General features: G+C 49.1%; 1 protein-coding gene across 1 annotated transcript in view; it reads left to right on the forward strand.

The window, feature by feature from the left end:
• Positions 1-1,258: 1,258 nt before the first annotated feature.
• LOC142256335 (basic phospholipase A2 homolog ammodytin L-like) overlaps positions 1,259-13,457 on the forward strand; it is a 30,858-nt gene continuing 18,659 nt past the window's right edge. The window contains exons 1-3 of the mRNA XM_075327965.1: positions 1,259-1,370; positions 1,536-1,680; positions 1,859-1,965. Of these exons, the coding sequence (XP_075184080.1) occupies positions 1,295-1,370; positions 1,536-1,680; positions 1,859-1,965 (328 nt within the window). The 5' untranslated portion in view covers positions 1,259-1,294. The remainder of the gene's footprint in view (positions 1,371-1,535; positions 1,681-1,858; positions 1,966-13,457) is intronic.

Raw genomic sequence — 13,457 nt, forward strand, 5'->3', positions numbered from 1 at the left:
GGTCCGGCACATACTGATCCCCCGCCGTGTGCACTGAGAGCTCGTCCTCCCCGGGTCCAGCACATACTGACCCCCTGCCATGTGCACTGAGAGCTCGTCCTCCCCGGGTCCGGCACATACTGATCCCCTGCTATGTGCACTGAAAGCTTATCCTCCCCGGGGTCCGGCACATACTGACCCCCTGCCATGTGCACTGAGAGCTCGTCCTCCCCGCGGTCCGGCATATACTGACCCCCTGCCGTGTGCACTGAGAGCTCGTCCTCCCCAGGGTCCGGCACCTACTGACCCCCTGCCATGTGCACTGAGAGCTCGTCCTTCCCAGGGTCCGGCACATACTGACCCCCTGCTGTGTGCACTGAGAGCTCGTCCTTCCCAGGGTCCGGCACATACTGACCCCTTGCTGTGTGCACTGAGAGCTCGTCCTTCCCAGGGTCTGGCACATATTGACCCCCTGCCATGTGCACTGAGAGCTCGTCCTCCCTGGGGTCCGGCACATACTGATCCCCTGCCGTGTGCACTGAGAGCTCGTCCTTCCCAGGGTCCGGCACATACAGACCCCCTGCTGTGTGCACTGAGAGCTCGTCCTTCCCAGGGTCCGGCACATACTGACCCCTTGCTGTGTGCACTGAGAGCTCGTCCTCCCCGGGGTCTGGCACATATTGACCCCTGCCATGTGCACTGAGAGCTCGTCCTCCCCCCGGGGTTCGGCACCACTTCTCTATATGACTTCTCCTTATATACATTAGATGGACGCTCTCCAGGTCTCGGACGTCACAGCAGATACAGATGGGACAGGAGGGAAGTGCGGAGCTCAGGAAAGTGTTACTTTTTGGTTTTCTTCATGGTCATACTGTACAATGATTAACACTTTTCAGGACACATAGGTTTTTCAGGTTTTTTACTTTTTTAACAGACAATTGAAAGTTACAAGTTGATCTTCCTCTCTGGGTACACACATGTATTAAAATACAATCTATAGTAATTCTCACTTTGGAGACAATGCCTCCTTTCCCCAGAAAAATACAATTCTACCATTATTTTGTGTTATTACATTGTAGCCATTATCACTCATATTCCACCACCCATAAATCCTGTGGGAAGAAATTTGTTGCCCCAAGATTCCATTCACAACACAGGTAAGGGTTAATATTTCCCTACACTGTCACCCGATCATATGATGCTGGTATCAGGTAATAGCCCCCGGGCACTAATAGCAGACAGCGCTCTGCAGCGCCCCCTAGTGGTGGGAATATCAGGAGGATATAATCCCCGGTGGGATCTGCTGGTCTTCCAGATGGTCTTCTCCTGGATCTTCCCCGTCTGTCTCCGGGGCACAATGCTCTCCTCTCTGCTGCTCCTCCTGAGTCTCGGTAAGTCCTGAGATTCTCCGCTCCTCTCCGGTAATGGGAATATAGTAGGGACCGATCTCCAGGCAGATCCCTGATCAGAGGAGGAAGATTCCCGGTAACATCCGTCATTCCCGGTGACTGCGCCGCTCCGTGTAACCACAAGGTGACCATGGCTTTATCTTCTAGCCTCGGTAGATGGAGCTGGACCTTACATAAAGGATTTTAATCATATGCTGATAGAAACAATGGACAAACGTCTCCATGATTTTCACTTCTACGGCTGCCAATGTCTGTTTCCGGGAGGTGATCAGATAGTGGATGAAATAGATCGGTAAGTGGCCGATAATCAATATTATATATAATGATGTGTATATATGAGAACTGGAGGAGCAAAGCTGAGGGTATAATTGTACATGTTGGGTGCAGATAATGGAGCAGATATGACCTGCAGTCCCATGTAACATCAGGTTATTATCACTGACTATGGATATATACTTTTCCTCCTTCAGATGCTGTCATCAAAGAACTTGCTGCTATAGAACTGAGAAAACAGAAGCGTGCAAAGATTTACCAATGCGTTACTATTACACCTACACTAACGGGACTATCACCTGCGGTAAGTATCGGGATCTGGTGATTGTGGCTGATAACATGCACAAAAGGTGACACAAATGGGTGTGAATGGCTAATAAAGGTGACATCCTCACCTGTGCCCTGTCTGCTTGTAATCAGTGTGTGCATAAAAGCTGAGTGAGTTTCTGGGGTCCAGACAGACTCTTTCCTCCAGTCACTGACGTTTCTGGATTGTGAGTCATGGGGAAAGCAAAAGAATTGTCAACGGATCTATGGGAAAAGATAGTTGAACTGTATAAAACAGGAAAAGGATACAAAAAGATATCCAAAGAATTGATAATGCCAGTCAGCAGTGTTCAAACTGTGATTAACAAATGGAAAATCAGTGGCTCTGTAAAAACCAAACCACGATCAGGTAGACCAACAAAAATATCAGCCACAACTGCCAGGAAAATTGTTCAGGACGCAAAGAAAAACCTACAAATATCATCAGCTGAAATTCAGGAGTCACTGAAAACTAGCGGTGCGGCTGCTTCAAGATGCACAATAAGGAGGCACATGAAGAAAAATGGGCTGCATGGTCGAGTCACCAGAAGGAAGCCATTACTGCGCAAATGCCACAAAGTATCTCGCCTACAATATGCCAAACAGCCCAGAGACAAGCCTCCAAACAGCACACAGACAAGCCCCCAAACAGCACAGAGATGAGCCGCCAAACAGCCCAGAGACAAGCCTCCAAACAGCACACAGACAAGCCCTCAAACAGCACAGAGATGAGCCTCCAAACAGCACAGAGACAAGCCTCCAAACAGCCCAGAGACAAGCCTCCCAAACAGCCCAGAGCCAAGGCCCCAAACAGAACAGAGACAAGCCTCCAAACAGCCCAGAGACAAGCCTCCAAACAGCACATAGACAAGCCTCCAAACATCCCATAGACGAGCCTCCAAACAGCCCAGAGACAAGCCTCCAAACAGCCCATAGACGAGCCTCCAAACAGCCCAGAGACAAGCCTCCAAACAGCCCAGAGACAAGCCTCCAAACAGCCCAGAGACAAGCCCCCAAACAGCCCATAGACAAGCCTCCAAACAGCCCAGAGACAAGCCTCCAAATAGCACAGAGACAAGCCTCCAAACAGCCCAGAGACAAGCCCCCAAACAGCCCAGAGACAAGCCCCCAAACAGCACAGAGACAAGCCTCCAAACAGCACAGAGACAAGCCCCCAAACAGCACATAGACTAGCCTCCAAACAGGCCAGAGGCGAGCCTCCAAACAGCCCACGGACGGGCCTCCACACAGCCCAGAGACGAGCCTCCAAACAGCCCAGAGACAAGCCTCCAAACAGCCCAGAGACAAGCCTCCAAACAGCCCAGAGACAAGCCCCCATACAGCCCAGAGACAAGCCTCCAAACAGTCCAGAGACAAGCCTCCAAACAGCGCAGAGACAAGCCTCCAAACAGCACAGAGACAAGCCTCCAAACAGCACAGAGACAAGCCTCCAAACAGCCCAGAGACAAGCCTCCAAACAGCCCAGAGACAAGCCCCCAAACAGCCCAGAGAAAAGCCTCCAAACAGCGCAGAGACAAGCCTCCAAACAGCACAGAGACAAGCCTCCAAACAGCACAGAGACAAGCCTCCAAACAGCACAGAGACAAGCCCACAAACAGCACATAGGCAAGCCTCCAAACAGCCCAGAGACAAGCCTCCAAACAGCCCAGAGACAAGCCTCCAAACAGCCCAGAGACAAGCCTCCAAACAACCCAGAGACAAGCGTCCAAACAGCCCAGAGACAAGCCCCAAAACAGCACAGAGACAAGCCCCCAAACAGCTCAAATACAAGCCCCCAAACAGCCCAGAGAAAAGCCCCCAAACAGCCCAGAGACAAGCATCCAAACAGCACAGAGACAAGCCTCCAAACAGCCCAGAGACGAGCCTCCAAACAGCACATAGACAAGCCTCCAAACAGCACAGAGACAAGCCTCCAAACAGCCCATAGACGAGCCTCCAAACAGCCCAGAGACAAGCCTCCAAACAACCCAGAGACAAGCGTCCAAACAGCCCAGAGACAAGCCCCAAAACAGCACAGAGACAAGCCCCAAACAGCTCAAAGACAAGCCCCCAAACAGCCCAGAGAAAAGCCCCCAAACAGCCCAGAGACAAGCCTCCAAACAGCACAGAGACAAGCCCCCAAACAGCACAGAGATGAGCCTCCAAACAGCACAGAGACAAGCCTCCAAACAGCCCAGAGACAAGCCTCCCAAACAGCCCAGAGTCAAGCCCCCAAACAGCCCATAGACAAGCCTCCTAACAGCCCAGAGACAAGGCTCCAAACAGCCCAGAGACGATCCTCCAAACAGCCCAGAGACAAGCCTCCAAACATCCCAGAGACAAGCCTCCAAACAGCCTAGAGACAAGCTCCCAAACAGCCCAGAGACAAGCCCCCAAACAGCCCAGAGACAAGCCCCCAAACAGCACAGAGACAAGCCTCCAAACAGCACATAGACAAGCCCACAAACAGCACATAGACAAGCCTCCAAACAGCACAGAGACAAGCAGCCCAGAGACAAGCCTCCAAACAGCCCAGAGACAAGCCTCCAAACAGCCCAGAGACAAGCCTCCAAACAGTCCAGAGACAAGCCTCCAAACAGCACAGAGACAAGCCTCCAAACAGCACAGAGACAAGCCCACAAACAGCACATAGACAAGCCTCCAAACAGCACAGAGACAAGCATCCAAGCAGCCCAGAGACGAGCCTCCAAACAGCACACAGACAAGCCTCCAAACAGCCCAGAGACAAGCCTCCAAACAGCCCAGAGACAAGCCTCCAAACAGCCCAGAGACAAGCCTCCAAGCAACCCAGAGTCAAGCGTCCAAACAGCCCAGAGACAAGCCCCAAAACAGCACAGAGACAAGCCCCCAAACAGCTCAAAGACAAGCCCCCAAACAGCCCAGAGAAAAGCCCCCAAACAGCCCAGAGACAAGCATCCAAACAGCACAGAGACAAGCCTCCAAACAGCCCAGAGACAAGCCTCCAAACAGCCCAGAGACAAGCCTCCAAACAGTCCAGAGACAAGCCTCCAAACAGCGCAGAGACAAGCCTCCAAACAGCACAGAGACGAGCCTCCAAACAGCACAGAGACAAGCCTCCAAACAGCACAGAGACAAGCCTCCAAACAGCACAGAGACAAGCCTCCAAACAGCCCATAGACGAGCCTCCAAACAGCCCAGAGACAAGCCTCCAAACAACCCAGAGACAAGCGTCCAAACAGCCCAGAGACAAGCCCCAAAACAGCACAGAGACAAGCCCCCAAACAGCTCAAAGACAAGCCCCCAAACAGCCCAGAGAAAAGCCCCCAAACAGCCCAGAGACAAGCCTCCAAACAGCACAGAGACAAGCCTCCAAACAGCACAGAGACAAGCCTCCAAACAGCCCATAGACGAGCCTCCAAACAGCCCAGAGACAAGCCTCCAAACAGCCCAGAGACAAGCCTCCAAACAGCCCAGAGACAAGCCCCCAAACAGCCCATAGACAAGCCCCCAAACAGCCCAGAGACAAGCCTCCTAACAGCCCAGAGATGAGCCTCCAAACAGCCCAGAGACAAGCCTCCAAATAGCACAGAGACAAGCCTCCAAACAGCCCAGAGACAAGCCCCCAAACAGCCCAGAGACAAGCCCCCAAACAGCACAGAGACAAGCCCCCAAACAGCCCAGAGACAAGCCTCCAAAACAGCCCAGAGACAAGCCCCCAAACAGCACAGAGACAAGCCCCCAAACAGCACATAGACTAGCCTCCAAACAGGCCAGAGGCGAGCCTCCAAACTAGCCCAGAGATAAGCCTCCAAACAGCCCAGAGACAAGCCTCCAAACAGCCCAGAGACAAGCCTCCAAACAGCCCAGAGATAAGCCTCCAAACAGCCCAGAGATAAGCCTCCAAACAGCCCAGAGACAAGCCTCCAAACAGCCCAGAGACAAGCCTCCAAACAGTCCAGAGACAAGCCTCCAAACAGCACAGAGACAAGCCTCCAAACAGCCCAGAGACAAGCCTCCAAACAGTCCAGAGACAAGCCTCCAAACAGCACAGAGACAAGCCTCCAAACAGCACAGAGACAAGCCCCCAAACAGCACAGAGACAAGCCTCCAAACTTCTGGTACAAGGTAATTTGGAGTGATGAGACTAAAATCAAACTTTTTGGCCACAACCATAAATGTTACATTTTGGAGAGGTGTCAACAAGGCCTATGATGAAAGGAACACCATTCCTACTGTAAAGCACGGAGGTGGATCGCTGATGATGTGGGGATGTGTGAGCTACAAAGGCACAGGAAACTTGGTCAGAAGGAAAGATGAATGCAGCACTTTATCAGCAAATACTGGAGGCAAATTTGCACTCATCAGCGCGGTAGCTGCGCATGGGACGTTCCAACATGATAACGATCCAAAGTACAAGGCCAAGTTGACCTGTCATTGGCTACAGCAAAACAAAGTGAAGGTTCTGGAGTGGTCATCTCAGTCTCCTGACCTCAATATTATTGAGCCACTCGAGAGAATGCAAGCAAATCACAGTTCATGCAAGAAAGCCCAGGAATTTACAGGGACTGAAGGTGCCAAGAAGAATGGGCAGATTTACTATCTGACCAAGAAGAATGGGCGGCTTTACCATCTGACCAAGCAGAATGGGCAGCTTTACCATCTGACCAAGAAGAATGGGCAGCTTTATCATCTGACCAAGAAGAATAAGCAGCTTTACCATCTGACCAAGAAGAATGGGCGGCTTTAAAATCTAAGAAAATTTAAGAGCCTCATCCACAACTACCACAAAAGACAAAAAAATCTGCCGGGGTGTGTAAACGTTTGAGCACAATTGTATATGAAAAAAATATTGAAAAAAAAATAAACAACAAGATGAAATCACCGTGACGTAATATAAGTGTTTAACACTATTTACTACATTTATTCTATACCCTATCCTTTAATATTAGGGTGTTACTAGGATATGAGGTGAGCCGATGTGGTGCGGGGACACCACTACAATTAGCGTGTAAACTTCTGCTTCCGGGCAGTAATAGAATATAGGCCTGATATACCGGGAGCGGCTCGTCCCCCATCTTGTGTTATATATATTGTATGATTATTGTTATATTTACTGGTATCTTAGCGATTTACTGTGTTTTTCTTGAATATTCATTCCCCGGATGTCACACGGCTAGCACAGGAACAACACACATAGAATGGACACACACACCATGGACTGTACACGTGTGTGTTTAGCATGTAACTGTGAAAGAGGCCGCAGTCAGGTTCGGCCCTGTGAACCTCACAGCGTTGCCGCTGGCGGCCATATTTGCTTCACTGTTGTTCTCTCTCCTCTGGGCTGTTCTCCGGGTCTTTGGGTTTCTGGTTCTCTGGGCCCATAATAACCTGCACTGTCCGGCCATGGAACAGTGAACATATATTTATTCGGGAACTGAGATAACACATCTTACACCCGGTATCTCCCACAGCTCAGGCCTTCGCCATCTTGTCGGCAGCTTACAAAGTGAAAGTGAAACCGCGCAGCTTTACACACAGAGAGACCAGGAAGTGATATTTTTTTTTTAACAGTGCTTTATCGACAACATTACACTATCCCTGGAGACAGAAACTCATGCACTCTTAGGCCCCGTTCACACGTCGGTGCATTAAACGCACGTGTTTGACAGTCCATGTGCAGGTCCGTGTGTATATTCTCAATGTGACAATCGGATAGCACACGGACAGAATGAACTTGTATACTTACCTGTCTCCAGCACTGCTGTCATACTTGCTTCCGGGCTCACAGTCAGTGCAGTGAATATTCATGAGGCATAATGAGCGGAGCCCGGAAACAACAGCAGCGCCGGAGATAGGAAAGTAAAAAAATCCATTTAATTTCTGTGAATGGGTTTCCTCTGGTACATATCACATGGATCACATCAGTGTGCGGTCCGTGTGACATCCATGCTGCCAGCCAGCTTGTGTTGTTGGCCATGGTGAGGCCTGCTCTGAGTGGATCCTGTCTGGTTATACCTCTGTATGGTCTTGGCCATCGTGCTGCTGTTCAGGTTCAGGGTAGTGACAATCTTCTTATAGCCTCGGCCATCTGTAGAGCAACCATTATTTTTTTACAGATCCTCTTTGCCATGAGGAGCCATGTTGATCTCCCAGTGATCAATCAGTATGAGAGTGTGTGCCCCCCCATTCACACACTAATGAGTCACATGATGACCAGGAGGGAAAATGTCTAATTAGGCACAATTTTGCCATTTTCACTTAGGGGTGTACTCACTTTTGTTGCCAATGGTGTACACATTAATGGCTGTGCCGAGTTATTTACACTGTTACACAAGCTGCGCACTGACACTGCACATTGTATCACAGGGTCAGATCTGTAGTGTTGTCCCCAGAAAAGAGATGCTAAAATATTTACAAACATGAGAGGGGTGTACTCAGTTTTGGGATATACTTTATTTACTTGCACCAAAAAGTCGTTTTTATCTCGGCCGTGTTATCTCCGGTCAGTGTTCTCTCCGGTCAGTGTTATCTCCGGTCAGTGTTTTCTCCGGTCAGTGTTATGTCCGGTCAGTGTTATCTCCGGTCAGTGTTATCTCCGGTCAGTGTTATGTCCAGTCAGTGTTATCTCCGGTCAGTGTTATCTCCGGTGAGTGTTCTCTCCGGTCAGTGTTCTCTCCGGCCAGTGTTCTCTCCGGTCAGTGTTCTCTCCGGTCAGTGTTCTCTCCGGTTAGTGTTATGTCCGGTCAGTGTTATCTCCGGTCAGTGTTATCTCCGGTCAGTATTATCTCCGGTCAGTGTTGTCTCTGGTCAGTGTTCTCTCCGGTCAGTGTTCTCTCCGGCCAGTGTTCTCTCCGGTCGGTGTTCTCTCCGGTAGGTGTCCTCTCCGGTCGGTGTCATCTCCGGTCGGTGTCCTCTCCGGTCGCTGTTCTCTCCGGTCAGTATTATCTCCAGTCAGTGTTGTCTCTGGTCAGTGTTCTCTCCGGTCAGTGTTCTCTCCGGTCAGTGTTGTCTCTGGTCAGTGTTCTCTCCGGTCAGTATTATCTCCGGTCAGTGTTGTCTCTGGTCAGTGTTCTCTCTGGTAAGTATTCTCTCCGGTCAGTGTTCTCTCCGGTCAGTGTTCTCTCCGGTCAGTTTTATCTCCGGTCAGTGTTCTCTCTGGTCAGTGTTCTCTCCGGTCAGTGTGCTTTATCTCTTACAGCTGCTTTATCTCCTATGTCCGGCACAGATGCATCAGGAATGTTAATTGATGGATGTTTCTGTTATACCCGTAGATGATGAGGAGTCCGGCTGTGCCAGAAAATACTGTGAGTGCGACCGGAAAACTGTGATGTGTTTCATGAGCCACAAGTATTCAAAAAAATATAAAAAAGACAATATGCGAGCCAAATGTAAGGGGCAACATCCAACCTGCAAAATCTACAACTCCTAAAAATCAGCTCTAACGAGACATCATGAAAAGCTCGGCCCTCACCGCTCATAGAGCCGCTGCCTCCTCCCCAGAGGATTCCCAGGAATAAAAGAAATCCACAATAAATCCTTGTGTCGTTCTCTTCTAAAGTTACACTGAATTCAGACTCTTGTTATTTTTTTTTTTCATACTGGGGAATCAGGAGAACAACCAAGATGTCTGACATGTCACCTCACCGAGAGTGCAATATCCAACTCATCTGCTCTGCTGGAGCAGTCACTGTGTACATACATTACTGATCCTGAGTTACCCCCTGTATTATACCTCAGAGCTGCACTCACTATTCTGCTGGTGCAGTCACTGTGTACATACATTACATTACTGATCCTGAGTTACCTCCTGTATTATACTCCAGAGCTGCACTCACTATTCTGCTGGTGCAGTCACTGTGTACATACATTACATTACTGATCCTCAGTTACCTAATGTATTATTCTCCAGAGCTGCACTCAATATTCTGCTGGTGCAGTCACTGTGTACATACATTACATTACTGATCCTGAGTTACCTCCTGTATTATACTCTAGAGCTGCACTCACTATTCTGCTGGTGCAGTCACTGTGTACATACATTACTGATCCTGAGTTACCTCCTGTATTATACTCTAGAGCTGCACTCACTATTCTGCTGGTGAAGTCACTGTGTACATACATTACATTACTGATCCTGAGTTACCTCCTGTATTATACTCTAGAGCTGCACTCACTATTCTGCTGGTGCAGTCACTGTGTACATACATTACATTACTGATCCTGAGTTACCTCCTGTATTATACTCCAGAGCTGCACTCACTATTCTGCTGGTGCAGTCACTGTGTACATACATTATTGATCCTGAGTTACCTCCTGTATTATACTCCAGAGCTGCACTCACTATTCTGCTGGTGCAGTCACTGTGTACATACATTACATTACTGATCCTCAGTTACCTAATGTATTATTCTCCAGAGCTGCACTCAATATTCTGCTGGTGCAGTCACTGTGTACATACATTACATTACTGATCCTGAGTTACCTCCTGTATTATACTCTAGAGCTGCACTCACTATTCTGCTGGTGCAGTCACTGTGTACATACATTACTGATCCTGAGTTACCTCCTGTATTATACTCTAGAGCTGCACTCACTATTCTGCTGGTGAAGTCACTGTGTACATACATTACATTACTGATCCTGAGTTACCTCCTGTATTATACTCTAGAGCTGCACTCACTATTCTGCTGGTGCAGTCACTGTGTACATACATTACATTACTGATCCTGAGTTACCTCCTGTATTATACTCTAGAGCTGCACTCACTATTCTGCTGGTGCAGTCACTGTGTACATACATTACTGATCCTGAGTTACCTCCTGTATTATACTCTAGAGCTGCACTCACTATTCTGCTGGTGCAGTCACTGTGTACATACATTACATTACTGATCCTGAGTTACCTCCTGTATTATACTCCAGAGCTGCACTCACTATTCTGCTGGTGCAGTCACTGTGTACATACATTACTGATCCTGAGTTACCTCCTGTATTATACTCTAGAGCTGCACTCACTATTCTGCTGGTGCAGTCACTGTGTACATACATTACATTACTGATCCTGAGTTACCTCCTGTATTATACTCCAGAGCTGCACTCACTATTCTGCTGGTGCAGTCACTGTGTACATACATTACTGATCCTGAGTTACCTCCTGTATTATACTCTAGAGCTGCACTCACTATTCTGCTGGTGCAGTCACTGTGTACATACATTACATTACTGATCCTGAGTTACCTCCTGTATTATAGTCTAGAGCTGCACTCACTATTCTGCTGGTGCAGTCACTGTGTACATACATTACATTACTGATCCTGAGTTACCTCCTGTATTATACTCTAGAGCTGCACTCACTATTCTGCTGGTGCAGTCACTGTGTACATACATTACATTACTGATCCTGAGTTACCTCCTGTATTATACTCTAGAGCTGCACTCACTATTCTGCTGGTGCAGTCACTGTGTACATACATTACATTACTGATCCTGAGTTACCTCCTGTATTATACTCCAGAGCTGCACTCACTATTCTGCTGGTGCAGTCACTGTGTACATACATTACTGATCCTGAGTTACCTCCTGTATTATACTCCAGAGCTGCACTCACTATTCTGCTGGTGCAGTCACTGTGTACATACATTACATTACTGATCCCGAGTTACCTCCTGTATTATACTCCAGAGCTGCACTCACTATTCTGCTGGTGCAGTCACTGTGTACATACATTACTGATTCTGAGTTACCTCCTGTATTATACTCTAGAGCTGCACTCACTATTCTGCTGGTGCAGTCACTGTGTACATACATTACATTACTGATCCTGAGTTACCTCCTGTATTATACTCTAGAGCTGCACTCACTATTCTGCTGGTGCAGTCACTGTGTACATACATTACATTACTGATCCTGAGTTACCTCCTGTATTATACTCTAGAGCTGCACTCACTATTCTGCTGGTGCAGTCACTGTGTACATACATTACATTACTGATCCTGAGTTACCTCCTGTATTATACTCTAGAGCTGCACTCACTATTCTGCTGGTGCAGTCACTGTGTACATACATTACATTACTGATCCTGAGTTACCTCCTGTTTTATACTCCAGAGCTGCACTCACTATTCTGCTGGTGCAGTCACTGTGCAGTCCATCTGCTTCCAGGAGGCCAGTAAGTTGCACTTCTGACTACGTCCTCTCTTTTCCAGGGATGAGGCCCAAGGGGTAGGGATAGTCATCTCCCTTCTCAGCGGTGATCCGCAATCCTGGGCTTTTTCCTTGCTTTCCCCCAAACTCCCCTGTCTTGGGTGCGGTGGATGGTTATTTTCGGCACTTGGGCTCATCTATGATGACCCAGATAAAGTGTTGTTAGCAGAGCCCAAGATCCGAGTTCTTAAACAGGGGAGTTGACCGGTAGAGGATTACTGCATCAAAGTGCAACAACCGTGCTCTCAGGAGCCACTGTCTCCAAGGCCAAGGAGGCTTTGGTCATGTATGAGACCCCTTCCTCTCTGGAATCCGTAATGGCATTAGTGGTCCGGATAGATCGCCGGTTCTGCCAGAGGTCTCATGGTTATCCATCAATCGGCCTCGGGTGAACCAATGCAGCTTGGTGGCACCACCCAGGTAAGGGGAGTCCCCATTTGTTGCCGGCCTGGTAGGTCAGGTTTTTTCTGTGGGAAAAGGGGGCAGTATGTTAATGCATGTCCTCTAATAGCAATAAAAGGGTATGGCAATCAGAAAACTGCTAGGCTCAGGGAGGGCGGAGAATTTCTTCCTGGGCCTACGCTTATCCTCCATATCGACCACTCAGTGCCTGTTGCCCGCTAGGGTAGTCATCGGGGACCGGGAGATCACCATTAAGGTATTCCTAGACTGTGACGCCCCAGGGGCTGTGGGGTACTCAATCCCGGGCATGCGGTGCGCAGGGGGGGAACAGTCGTGGTCGCGGCCGAGGCCCAGTTCCGTGACCCTGGGGGTTGGTCCGATCAAAAGGGGGTGAAAAATTAAAAAGGAATAAAAATAAAAGAGTTCTCAACTACACCACTTGCGGTGTGCGGCCAGGTTATAGGGGGCCGCTGCTGCAGAGTCCTGCTGGGGCTGATGGAGTAGTGCAGCTTAGGTGTTTTGAGCCCTCCGCAAGCAGGGACAGGCCCCAGCAGTGGATGGTGAAGGGGCAATGGTTGGGGACAGTCAGTATATGTAAGCAGAGGCGAAAAGGAAACAGTCCACACCGGTATTGCAGTTTCAACTTGCCTTTACTGTAGGCCGGTACCTGGACCCGCTGGTGCCGGTTACAGGTGTTCCCGCTCTCCTTATTCTCCATGCCAGCTGTGACCTGGGTTGGCTGTCCTCCATGCACACTTGTTGTTGATGGGCTCCCGTGGCCTAGAGCTTCTTGGGAGTCCCCTCTTTTCAGTCTTAGTCCTATTGCAGGCAGCCTGCACTATTTAAGGGGTTCAGTCCCCGGTCCCCTCTTCGTTGCTGATGCTTCAGACTCTTTGGGTGGTGAG

This window comes from Anomaloglossus baeobatrachus, chromosome 11, assembly GCF_048569485.1.
Source record: "Anomaloglossus baeobatrachus isolate aAnoBae1 chromosome 11, aAnoBae1.hap1, whole genome shotgun sequence".
NCBI classification, from domain to species: domain Eukaryota; kingdom Metazoa; phylum Chordata; class Amphibia; order Anura; family Aromobatidae; genus Anomaloglossus; species Anomaloglossus baeobatrachus.